Source organism: Myotis lucifugus, unplaced genomic scaffold (assembly GCF_000147115.1).
Source record: "Myotis lucifugus unplaced genomic scaffold, Myoluc2.0 scaffold_223, whole genome shotgun sequence".
In the NCBI taxonomy this organism is placed as follows: Eukaryota; Metazoa; Chordata; class Mammalia; order Chiroptera; family Vespertilionidae; genus Myotis; species Myotis lucifugus.
This window is the reverse complement of record NW_005871271.1, coordinates 1210082-1221816: the sequence shown is the minus strand read 5'-3', so window position 1 is coordinate 1221816 and position 11735 is coordinate 1210082. Positions and strand designations below refer to the sequence as shown.

Genomic DNA, 11735 nt, shown 5'->3' with positions numbered 1-11735 from the left:
GGGGGGGCAGTGGAGGGCGAGCAGGCCGGCAGTGGGGGGCAGTTGGGGACAAGCATGCCGGCAAGGGGGCACAGTTGGGAGCCATGAGGCTGGCCAGGGAGGGCTGTTGGGGGCCATCAGACTGGCAGGGGAGGGCAGTTGGGGGCCATGAGGCCGGCCGAGGAGGGCAGTTGGGGGCGAGCAGGCCGGCAGGCAGAGTGGTTAGGCATGATCAGGCAGGCAGGCAGGTGAGTGGTTAGGAGCCAGCGGTCCCAGATTGTGAGAGGGATGTCTGACTGCCAGTCATCCCCCCAAGGGGTCCCACCCAGATTGGAGAGGGTGCAGGCTGGGCTGAGGGACACCCACTCACCCGTACACAAATTTCGTGTACCAGGCCACTGGTATATTCATAAAGCAAATCTTAGTACTTTCAAATATTAATTCTCAATTTTTGATTTACAATGAAAAAGGTCACATTACGTTACCCTTTCAAAGTCTAGTATCAATATTCAAATGTTTGAAATTACTTTTTAAAATCTTTAAAAATCCAATGGCTTAAGTAATCTTTTAATTTGTGTGGGAAACAAACTGAAATTGAACCTGAGTGTTCACTATTGCAAACAAGTGTGCGTTACCAGAAGCCAAAACTATACACACCACACAAGCCAATGAAATTAATGTTTGTGCAGAATGTAATATTGACAATGGGGAAAATAGTTCACATTTAAAATTTCAGGATAAAATAAAAATTCTACCTAATGTTTTCCAAATTGTACTAATTTTCCTGTACCTGATTATCTAAATAATTTTATAGGGCATACACTACAAAAGTTGACATAAAGATAGTAACTTAGAGAAAGGAGGCAAGCAAAATAAAAAAGTTAGCAGGCAGGATGATGGAAAAATGTAAAACACAAAAAAAACATAGCTGGAAATAAAGGAAAGAACAGGTAAAATAGGTTGTTACATGGAATACAAATTTTAGTGTAAGTTCATTTCATTTATCAACATCTAAAGTAAATTTCTTAAATTTTCAGTTAATAAAACTTTTCAAATTTATAGATTATAAAAAAAAACAAATTTAAAATCTGGTTTTATTCATGTTCACTTTTAAAATGAGGCAAAGTAAATTGGAAAATCAGTAAAATATGTTTTTTGAAGAGGAATTCAATATAGTATGCCCATCTAAGTTAGTTCTTGAAGTACCAAATTTAACGTATCATGAGGCCACTCAACCTATTACTATGAAATGTACAGCACAGTCCATAATAAGTACACAGTATATACTAAGATACTAATAAAAAATGTTACAAAAAGATCTTACTATTTTCTTATATTTGAATATAAACTAACTTTAAGCACCTAATCTTTAAAATAACTTTTAATTAGTTCAACTATTATTGTCAAAATGTTGATTAACTTTAATGAAACTATTAAATATGCTTACATGCAATCCAGTCAAACCTAGAAAATATTTAAAAACAATCTTTTTTTTTAATCTTAATGACATTTTTTACTATCAACCTAGTGAATATTTTCCACTCGTTTCCTTCAATTGTATTATCAACTCTAAAAATGTTAAATTTTTTGAAAGGTTGTATTGAAAGGCCTGAAAATAAAAACGTCATTGAACTGTTTAAATTTTTAAAATTCTTCCTTGCAAATGTGCTATTAGAATTCGCCAATGTAACTGCAGAGGTAGAAGAGAAAATGCTGACATCACAGACACATTTTAGCTCAAGGAGGCAATAGTGCATCACAGACAGTCCTATAGGGAAAGCAAGATGTATATCACAATCAAAATTTACTTTCTAGGAATCGGTTGTCTAATTTCTTTATAAATAATTTCCAATGTTAATGAAATGCATTATAGGTAGAATAAGTCACTTATTCTATATAAACGCTTGGAAGTACCAATTATCAAAAGCCAACTGCTAGTAAGATAGGTCCTGTAAAGAAAAACCAGACAGCAACTCTTTTTATCTAGTTTCTATACCACTAGTTCATTCTGGTAGTTTTTAGGCCAATTACATAAGAATTTTCAAACGCTAAAGACTACAGAATATATTATTTTTATAATGAGAATAATTATTTAGTTTATTTTGAAGAAAAATCTTCAAAGTACAAAAAACTTAAATGAAGGCAAAATTAAAACTCATAATTACAATTACTTTAAAATAATTCATATACAGTAACAATATCCAAAAAGTTCAGGAGAAAGGGAAACATAATGGAAAAAAAAAAGTCCCCATCTTTGCTCTATAAAGTAACAAAAACTATTTTAAGAAATTTTCTGAAAAAAAAAAGAGCCTTTTCTTCCCTAATGCCAAAGTAAACATTAAGGCATTTGAAATTAAAGTATATATAAATACGTTCTTTAAACTTTCTAAATGAGAGTTTCAAAGCTCACAGAGAATGTCATCAAGCAGGAGAATTTTTTTTTTATTTAAGAAATGCATTTCCTTTTTTTTTTTAACCCCAAAAATGAAAGCAAAAAGAAACAAATGCAATGTCCTTTAGCAATTAAAATAATCAAAATGAGCCCTAACCAGTTTGGCTCAGTGGATAGAGCGTCAGCCTGCGGACTGAAAGGTCCCAGGTTTGATTCCAGTCAAGGGCATGTACCTTGGTTGCCGGCACATCCCCAGTAGGGAATGTGCAGGAGGCAGCTGATCGATGTTTCTCTCTCATCGATGTTTCTAACTCTCTATCTCTCTCCCTTCCTCTCTGTAAAAAAACCAATAAAATATATTTAAATAAATAAATAAATATAAAATAATCAAAATGGAAATGAAAAATACTAAGGTTCATGAATTAAGCTTCTGCTGAAAAAGAGACATGTTATGAAATTTTTAATTCTTTTTTCTTTAAAATTGTCAATAGTTTTATTAAAACAAAGGTATAAGAAATTACTTTAGGAAAAAAATGTATCTTACAAGAAGAATGTTCCACTTGGCAACTAGACTCTGCAGGACTCCCAGAAATACTAGCATTTTCCTCGGCTGTCTTTCCTCTTAACCATGAAACCAAGCAGTATGATCCAGAGTTGTCACAACAGGCACTTTCTAAAATATCACATAAGGTGTGACAAAGGAGTTCCTTCCGCTCTTCCTCTAAAAATAACCGAAGTACAAATTACAATGGTTTCCTTTGGGAAAAAAATCTGGGCGTGAATAACAATCTTAAGAATGTTTTCATTTAATGAAAATCAAGCATTCCAAGTGGGGGGAAAATCCAAACAACTGATCTGAAATTATATTTTAGAAAAATAATGTGCTTGAGGGTTACAATGTCACCATTACTAAATATTTCCATTACTGAGAAAAAGAATCCTAAAAAATGCAGAATTAAACATTACTAGAAAAAAATATACTACCTGATAAGATCAACTCTTTCTTACCTGCAAATGAAACATTTAAGTCACGAGGTTTCCTTTATTGTAGAACCAGGCACAATGTAAGGGCCTGTTGAGACCTCTTTTTCCCCCATTTTTGAATTAATCTAATGTCTTTGATCTTCCTGTCCCATAGAGTAATGATAATGAGATAACATACCCTCAGCAAAACAATACCACAACCTATTAGATGAGCAGGGGCCATTGTTGTTATGCTGCATAATATAGAAGCTACTAATACTGTATTACAGTGATTTGAACTATAGATTTTGCACAAATGCTCAATTTCTTCCTGAACCTTAGCCACCTTCCCCTTTTTGAGAAGTATTATTGCTTTCTGAAACTTTCAAAGAGGATAAGATGTATACATAGCCTATGTAAAATTGTATGCTACAGGGAGGTTTCTATTTCTCCTAATAGACTTAAAGTTCTTTAAAGGCCGGAACTGTGTCATTCATTTTATAACCTCCATAGCATATGACATTTATGACAATGCATATACATTTTTTATCAATAAGAATATATTTCTGTGCAAGCAATCTAATTAGTAAAATGTTGATGTTAATATTATCTTTTGAATAGTCTCTTCTCTACTAAACTTTATTTTGCATTCCCACTATTAATGAATAAAAAATACATGACAATGATACTTTTAACTCTTAAATTCAAAATCACTATGGGCATGGTTTAGAATGCAAGTTGTTTTGCCCTTATACTAACTGGGATTATAATATATTCTACCTCCTTTCACAAGGTATTGTGAAGTCCACATAAAATTGTGTAAGATTTTTGTAAGCTGTCAAGTGAATTAACAGGTAATACCATACAGCTCTCTGACCTAAGCATATTGCAGAAGCTATGGCAGCTTCATTTGCAATTTAATTCACAATTATTTGCAATATTATTTGCATTGTGTAAGACATTATACTAAAAGATGCAGAAATACAAAGATAACTGAGTTCCTGCTCAGAGCTAAGACAAAACAAACATAAAACAATTATTCCTTATAATATGCTGTAATTTAACAGTTTAGGGTGCTCTCTATCCTTATTTTATCAAGAGGCCAAAGCTTTTTCCCTTAGTTATATTATCCTGTCTTATATGTCTTGGGAATACCAAATTGGAAATATATGCATTTAAAAATTTGGAGTCACTGACCATGAATCTTCCTGAAATATCAAAAATAAGAAACATGCTCAGCTGGTGTGGCTCAGTGGTAGAGCATCAACCCATGCACCAAGAGGTCATGGGTTCGATTCCCGTCAGGGTATATGCCCATCTTTGGGCTCGATCCCCAGTAAGGGGCGTGCAGGAGGCAGCCAGTCATTGTTTCTTTCTCATCAATGTTTCTATCTCTTTCTCCTTCTCCCTCTCTAAGAATCAATAAAAACATAGCTTAAAAAAAAAAAAAGAAACCTAAGGAAAAATATCTCATTGATAGTGCACTTTTTAAGAATAGATAATTTTAACTTAACTATTGCCAATGAATGTTGCATAGGTCACCTGTAAAATTGAGGATGGAGTAAATGTTTATAAGATAGCTATCATACCTGGGCAATCCCTCCAAGAAGACTTCTCAGAAGAAAACAGGAGCTTCTTCAAAAGAAATGCCTTTATACAATTAAAGCAATAATTATTACCACGCATCACAAATATACCTTATATCATTCTTTTATTTTAAAATATAAAAAAACTAATTTGCACCACCTTTCTAATCTTTTGCATAGCACTATGAAAATTTCAAATGGCTCCCCTTCACATTCAACAGTAACTGAAGATAATTATTTATCCAGGATATACTATTATAAACTTAATTCTATGTCCATAAAATTCTTCTTTCATAATATGTATTTTCTGATAAATAGAGGAACTGACTCAAAATCAGACACGACTGGAAACTTAAAGAAATGTAAAGTGAAAAAAAAATATAAAGTGAAAGCCCTATAAAACAGGAATAAGTCCACATTTCTCTTTGATTACTTGGAGGAAAAAAAATCTAAATACAAGAGTGATTCTGCACTATTAGCTCTGATTTGTGATACAAGAATACCACTATGAGTCATCACTCTATAAGAAGCTTCTAACTTCCTGGTTTAAATAAAACAGCTGTAAGATTTAAGAGAAAAAAACAAACTGATTTCTAACCTTTCATTACATGAACCAACGATGTTACATTGCTGATTTAATAGAAAGTAGTTCAGGGTAGTACAGTGTTTCCTTCTTAAACTGCAGTTCAAGGGCTATCACATCCTAGTCTTATCTAAAATGCAAATTCTTATGCCTCAATCTTTTGTATCTGAATCTCTAGGGGGCAGATTCAAGAAAAAGAGGTTACTGTGATGATTCTGATTTATATGCATTTGAAAGCAGTAGTATACAATGTGATTATTTTCCATTTTAATGTTTTCCCACAGAATTCATAACAGTAATTCTTAATCACCAAATTTCTATCAAGCTATCAAAATTTACATAAATATTATTTCATGTTTATACTACATTACTATACATTAAGTTGTTTGCAATGTTTTTGCTGCTATAAATATAAAAGCTATTTCTTGACTACAACATTTCCCATATTAAAGGTTATTTCTTTAGGAAAGATTCACAGGGAAGTACAATTATTACATTTAAAAAAACTGCATTATCATGGTTCCAATTATAATGTAAAATTCCTTCCAAAATCTAAGTACAAATTTGTACTATATAGTGATATATGAGTATGCCAGCATATCCTACCTTACATGTACTGGCAATTATTTTCTATTTAAAGATTAAAAAGAGTAAGCAGTAGACTCTAGTTACAGTTTTATTTGTACTTTCTTGGGTTCCTACTGAGGTTGAACATCTTGATTCTTTGGCTGTCCAGCACCATTTCACCTGTTCTGATTGCATATACATGCTCATTTCACCTCTGGGGTCTTTGTGTTTTATAACTAATTTGTTCAAATTCTTTGTTTAAGAAAGACAACATCTATTTATTGTTAATATTCACTGCAAATGTTTTTCTGAGTCTGGAACTCATACTTTCTCTTAGATGGTTGACAATACATTATTTTTAGTTTTTCTGTGGTTTAATATGACCTTAAGAATATATTTGGTACATGATATGAGATTATCTAAATTCATTTTTCTCTCTCAAACTGCCAACCAGTCATATCAGTGAAATTCAGTAAACTTCATTTTTCTCCACCACTGATTACCTGGTTCTATAATATGACTATTCTTTAGCAATAGCGCATATCTTATTTTTTATAATTTAAAAAGTTTTAATACCTGGACTTGCTCATTTCCCTTCATTATTCTTAATGGTTTAGTTTTGACTTTTACTTGAAATTGCAATATAAACAAAATTCCTCTATGACTGAAAAGATTTATGTGACTATGAAACTAAATTACTACCTCAAAGACACATCAGGATTTTGAACATTACAATTATCTTTTTTTATACAACAACCCCACTTGCAAAAATAACTGCCATTTTGGAAATGTAATGAATCTTATAAAACAAAAAACTCCTGTGGTATATCTTGCATTTAATTACATTCATTGACTTACAATAAATAAAGACCTGAAGGTACTATTAATGGCACAAGAGGGGCAAAGTTAATATAATCTAACTTGGAAATGAGAAGGACAAGGAATCTTCAAATTTAGATAATAAGATTCCTACTAGCAACCAAAATTTGCCTGTTATTCAACATAATTTCTCTAATCAATTTATGGTTAAATTTTATTCTTTATATTCAGTAACTCCCAAGCAAAGTTCAAACATTCAATTTTTTCTTAATTTTTTAATAATTCTACTAATGTAAAAAATATATCAACTCTTTAAAGAAATAAAATAATGACCTAAAAGGATATTATTTTAGAATCTGCCATGAAGGGAGATTTTTTCCCCCCCTCCTTCAAGGAATATACTTTTCATTTAATAATGTAAGTGTATAAAGTATAAGTTTTGAGAAATTTACTTTGAAGCTAACAGTTCAGGAATGCATTCTTTATGCCCAATGAATTAATAAATACCACATTAAATATTTATTTTCAAAATCTGCTGACTGAACATAAACAACAAATTCAAGCTTCTTTTGTAACAGTTCTAAAGTTACATTGCTGTTTCAGACATAAGTGTAACAGTAAACTGAAAATTCAATTTTTGGTTTTAACAATGTAATGGTTATAACAAATCAGTCTTTGAAATTCAAACAATGTTACACATCAATATTCAAAATCAAATACATATATTCAGATTAACCCTATCTTTTATGGGATTAATAAAATAGAAATAAAGATTAAAAAATCTTTTTATTTTGCAAATTCTGTTTTAAATTAGTTGCTACTAATTTTAATTTAAAGGCCAAAGCTATACCCTAAAATAGTATAATCTGCCTAATTATTTTAAAAATTTGTAAAATTTTAGGTCATGAAAATATTCAACATTTTAGGAATATCATTCTTATAGAGAGATCAAATAAAAATAGTATCATTGCTATAATGTACTTATCTGTAGTATAAAATGTTATTATTCAACAGGATCATTGTATTAGAAAAATGACATGATCATTAATTCCTCATTTTCTGAAAATCAGGGAACACTTACTATGTTTTCTTGAAAATATAGTCCAGTCCTAGCCGATTTGGCTCAGTGGATAGAGCATCAGCCTGCGGACTAAAGGGTCCCAGGTTCAACTCCGACCAAGGGCACATGCCCGGGTTGCGGGCTCGATCTGCCCCCGACCCCAGTAGGGGGTGTGCAGGAGGCAGCCAATCAATGATATTCTCTCTCATCATTGATGTTTCTATCTCTCTATCTCTCTCCCTTCCTCTCTGAAATCAATAAAAATACGTATTTTTAAAATATATATATATATATATATACACACACACACACATATAATATTCCAAAGGCTATTGCTGTGTAACCTACTCATGTTCTGAATTCACTTTTTTCTTTTTTATTGAATTTAATAAAATTGGTTAATAAAATTATATAGGTTTCAGGTGTACAATTCTGCAATACATCATTGGTGTGTTCACCACTCCAAGGCAAGTGTCCTTCCATCACTATTTATTTCCCCTATACCTTCTTCTAATTCCCCCAAGCCCCCTTCACATCTGGTAATCACCATACTGTTGTGTCTCCGCTGAATGCACTTATATTTTTTATATCTATAGCAATTTACATGAACAAAAGTTGAGAGGTAACTGACCATGCATCATGATTACAGAGCATATATATTAGAAAGCAAAAAGTAAAGTATGAAATGTTTGAACACGTCCCTCTAAGGAGTTGATAAAGTAGTCTATGTTACCTGAACAGGTGCAATAACAGCACAGGGGCCACCTTCAAACTGTTCTAATGCAGATCCCTCTGATTCACTAAACACAAACCCTAAAAATGAAAGCAAGTAGCAGAGATTAAAAATGTAATTCAAGTAGCAGCTAGAAGAATTTTTAATGTACTTTGCTTTGAGAAAGATCACTTATCACACAGCAACATATTTTCAAGTCAGAAGCCGTGTTAACTTTTGGGGGGGATCAAGGAACCCTTTGAAAAAAGATATGGAACCTATGCTTCCCCACACAGTGCACATAAACACTTACACACACATGCACACACAATATTTTGTATCCAGGGACCCCTCTAAGTGGACTAGGGGGATAAAGTGTGGAAAAGGATACCAAATCTGACTTTTATATAATCTCATTTACTTGAAGACTAGTCAATCTACTGAATTCAAACAAAATTTTAGGACCCTTTCCATACAGTACATGTATTTTTTGTCCCAATTTTCTGTCTCACATTCTATAAGCTAAAAATTATTAAATGGTATCATACGTAGCAGTGAATGTACTCACATTGGCTCTGTCTTAATTTAAATATTCCCCAACCAATACTGTCTGAGAGCAGCTAGTAGAAGCTGCCACAGAGAGCACTGGCACACTGCAGCACAAGGACAGAAGTGAGAATTGAGTTACTATGTGTATAACCTTTAGGAAATCATTTCACATCTGTAGGCCTCAGTCATCTTTAAAATGATCACTTCCAATTCCAACAGGCTAGGAATATGTAAAGTTTCATGAAAGATTATATTTCAGTCATTCATCCAACAAATATTCAATAAGCATCAGATAATGCACCAAGCATCTAGATATATGAATGAATGAGTCCGTAGTCTGTAGGAGCCAACAGTTCAGGGGAAGACAGACATATAAATAAATAAACAAACACTAAAATAAAGAAATGAATGTTAAAACAGAAGTATGAAGACAGAGTTGTGGATACAGAAAAGAATGACTGCCCTGGCTGGCATGGCTCAATGGTTAGAGAGTCAGCCTGCGGACTGAAGGGTCTTGGATTCAATTCCCAGTCAAGGGATCCTACCTGGATTGCAGGTTCGATCCCCAGTTCTAGTGGGGCACATGCGGGAGGCAAACAATCTCTCTCTTCTCTCTCTCCCCCTAAATATCAATAGGAAGAATATCCTCGGGTGAGGATTAACAAAAAAAAAGGAATGACTTACTCTGCCCCAAGTCAAATTATAACAGGTGACTTTGAGGTTGATCTAGAATAGGAATTTTCCAGAGAGGCAAGGGTGGGAAAATAACTTTCAGGTAAAGAAAACCTTTATTAAAGGATACAGGGTAAGAGCAGGGCACGTTTATGGATCAAAGGGAAATTTAATGTAGCTGAAAGGCAATATAGGGGTAGGATAGAGGAGATGGTAAAGGGAGGAGGGAATACTGACAAGAGGTTAATAATGGGTTAATAACAGTACCCTGACAAGTACTAATATTATCATACTTTTTTTTCTTTTGTAAGTGACTAGAATGGGGATGAAGTTGTTTCAACAGCCCTATAGAGACAGTGCCAAACTGATAAAAGCAACACAGTGTGGAGGAGAAACTATATCCAAACAATATTTCTGTGGTAAACATTAAGATGTGATGAATACCTGCAAGTGGGACAAAGGCTTGGTACAAAAGAAATTAGAGCTGACTGAAGTATCTAGCTTGAGATACTACATGATAGCAAGTGAAGTAATAAATAGTGTAGAGCAGTGATTTTCCAACAGGTGTGCTGCAGGAATTTTTACAACATGCAATACCTGATTACTCAGTCAGGGGCACTGACCTCTTTTCCCTTAGCCAGTGGTTCTCAACCTTCCTAATGCCACGACCCTTTAACAAAGTTCCTCATGTTGTGGTGACCCCCAACCATAAAATTATTTTCGTTGCAACTTCATAACTGTAATTTTGCTACTGTTATGAATCATAATGTAAATATCTGATATGCAGGATGTATTTTCATTGTTCGCAACCCACAGGTTGAGAACCGCTGCCTTAGACTGTCAAAAAATGACAACAGCCAACACAATAGCTATCCACTGTGAATGCTCTGTCTTGAACCGTAAATATCTACACCAGGGGTCCTCAAACTTTTTAAACAGGGGGCCAGTTCACTGTCCCTCAGACTGTTGGAGGGCCAGACTATAGTTTAAAAAAAAAAAAATGAACAAATTCCTATGCACACTGCACATATCTTATTTTGAAGTAAAAAAACAAAACGGGAACAAATACAATATTTGTATTTGCATGTGGCCCGCGGGCCATAGTTTGAGGACCCCTGATCTACACTAATTAAAGACAAACATGCAAATTGTACCTTCGCTACGCCTTAAGCCATGCCAACCAGCCAATCCGAGCGACTATATGCAAATTAACCCAACCAAAATGGCGGTCGGCAGCCACGGAGCTGGAGCAAGCAGGAGGCTTGGTTGCCCCAATGATGGAGGAAGCCAAGCTTCCCGCCTGCTGCGGCCAGCTCTGAGCTCCACTCAAAGCAACAAAGTTTCAATTATAGAAGGTCAATAAATCCCAGATACCTGCTTTCAGCCAGCCGTGGCCACGGAGCTGGAGCGAGCAGGAGTGGGTTGCCCCTGGCGATGGAGGAAGCCAAGCTTCCCTCCCACCCACCCTGGCCAGCTCTCAGCTCCTCTCAAAGCTACAAAGTTTCAATTATAGAAGGTAAATAAATCCCAGAAGAAAAAAGAAGAAAAAAAAAAGGAGAGGCTGGGAGCTTCCGTCGCGGGGGGGGGCTTGGCCAGCCTGAAAATGGCCCTCAGCCCCTCACCCAGACTGGCCAGGCACCCCAGTGGGGACCCCCACCCTAAAGGGGGTGTGGCCAGCCTGAAAACAGCCATCAGCCCCTCACCCAGGCTGGCCAGGCCCCCAGGGGAGAACCCCACCCTGAAGGGGGTGTGACCAGCCTGCAAACACCCATCAGTCCCTCACCCAGGCTGCCAGGCACCCCAGCAGGACCCCCACCCTGATCCAGGACACCTTCAGGGCAAACCAACCGGCC

The 11735-nt window shown here is 35.0% G+C and overlaps 1 protein-coding gene across 5 annotated transcripts in view; it reads right to left on the bottom strand.

Moving 5' to 3' along the window:
* Positions 1–11735, bottom strand: part of MINDY3 (MINDY lysine 48 deubiquitinase 3) — a 114425-nt gene that overhangs the window by 89275 nt on the left and 13415 nt on the right. For 3 of the 5 annotated variants that reach the window (XR_002831543.1, XM_006098218.3, XM_023761972.1), the window contains exons 2-4: positions 8683–8762; positions 4924–4984; positions 2916–3092 (exon numbers count right to left, since the gene is read on the bottom strand). Coding sequence is in view for 3 of the 5 variants with exons in the window: in XM_006098218.3 (XP_006098280.1) it covers positions 2916–3092; positions 4924–4984; positions 8683–8762 (318 nt within the window). In the remaining 2 variants the exon portion in view is untranslated. Of the gene's footprint in view, positions 1–2915; positions 3093–4923; positions 4985–8682; positions 8763–11735 lie in introns of those variants that run through there. The other 2 variants (XM_014463857.2, XM_023761973.1) reach the window with 2 other exon arrangements.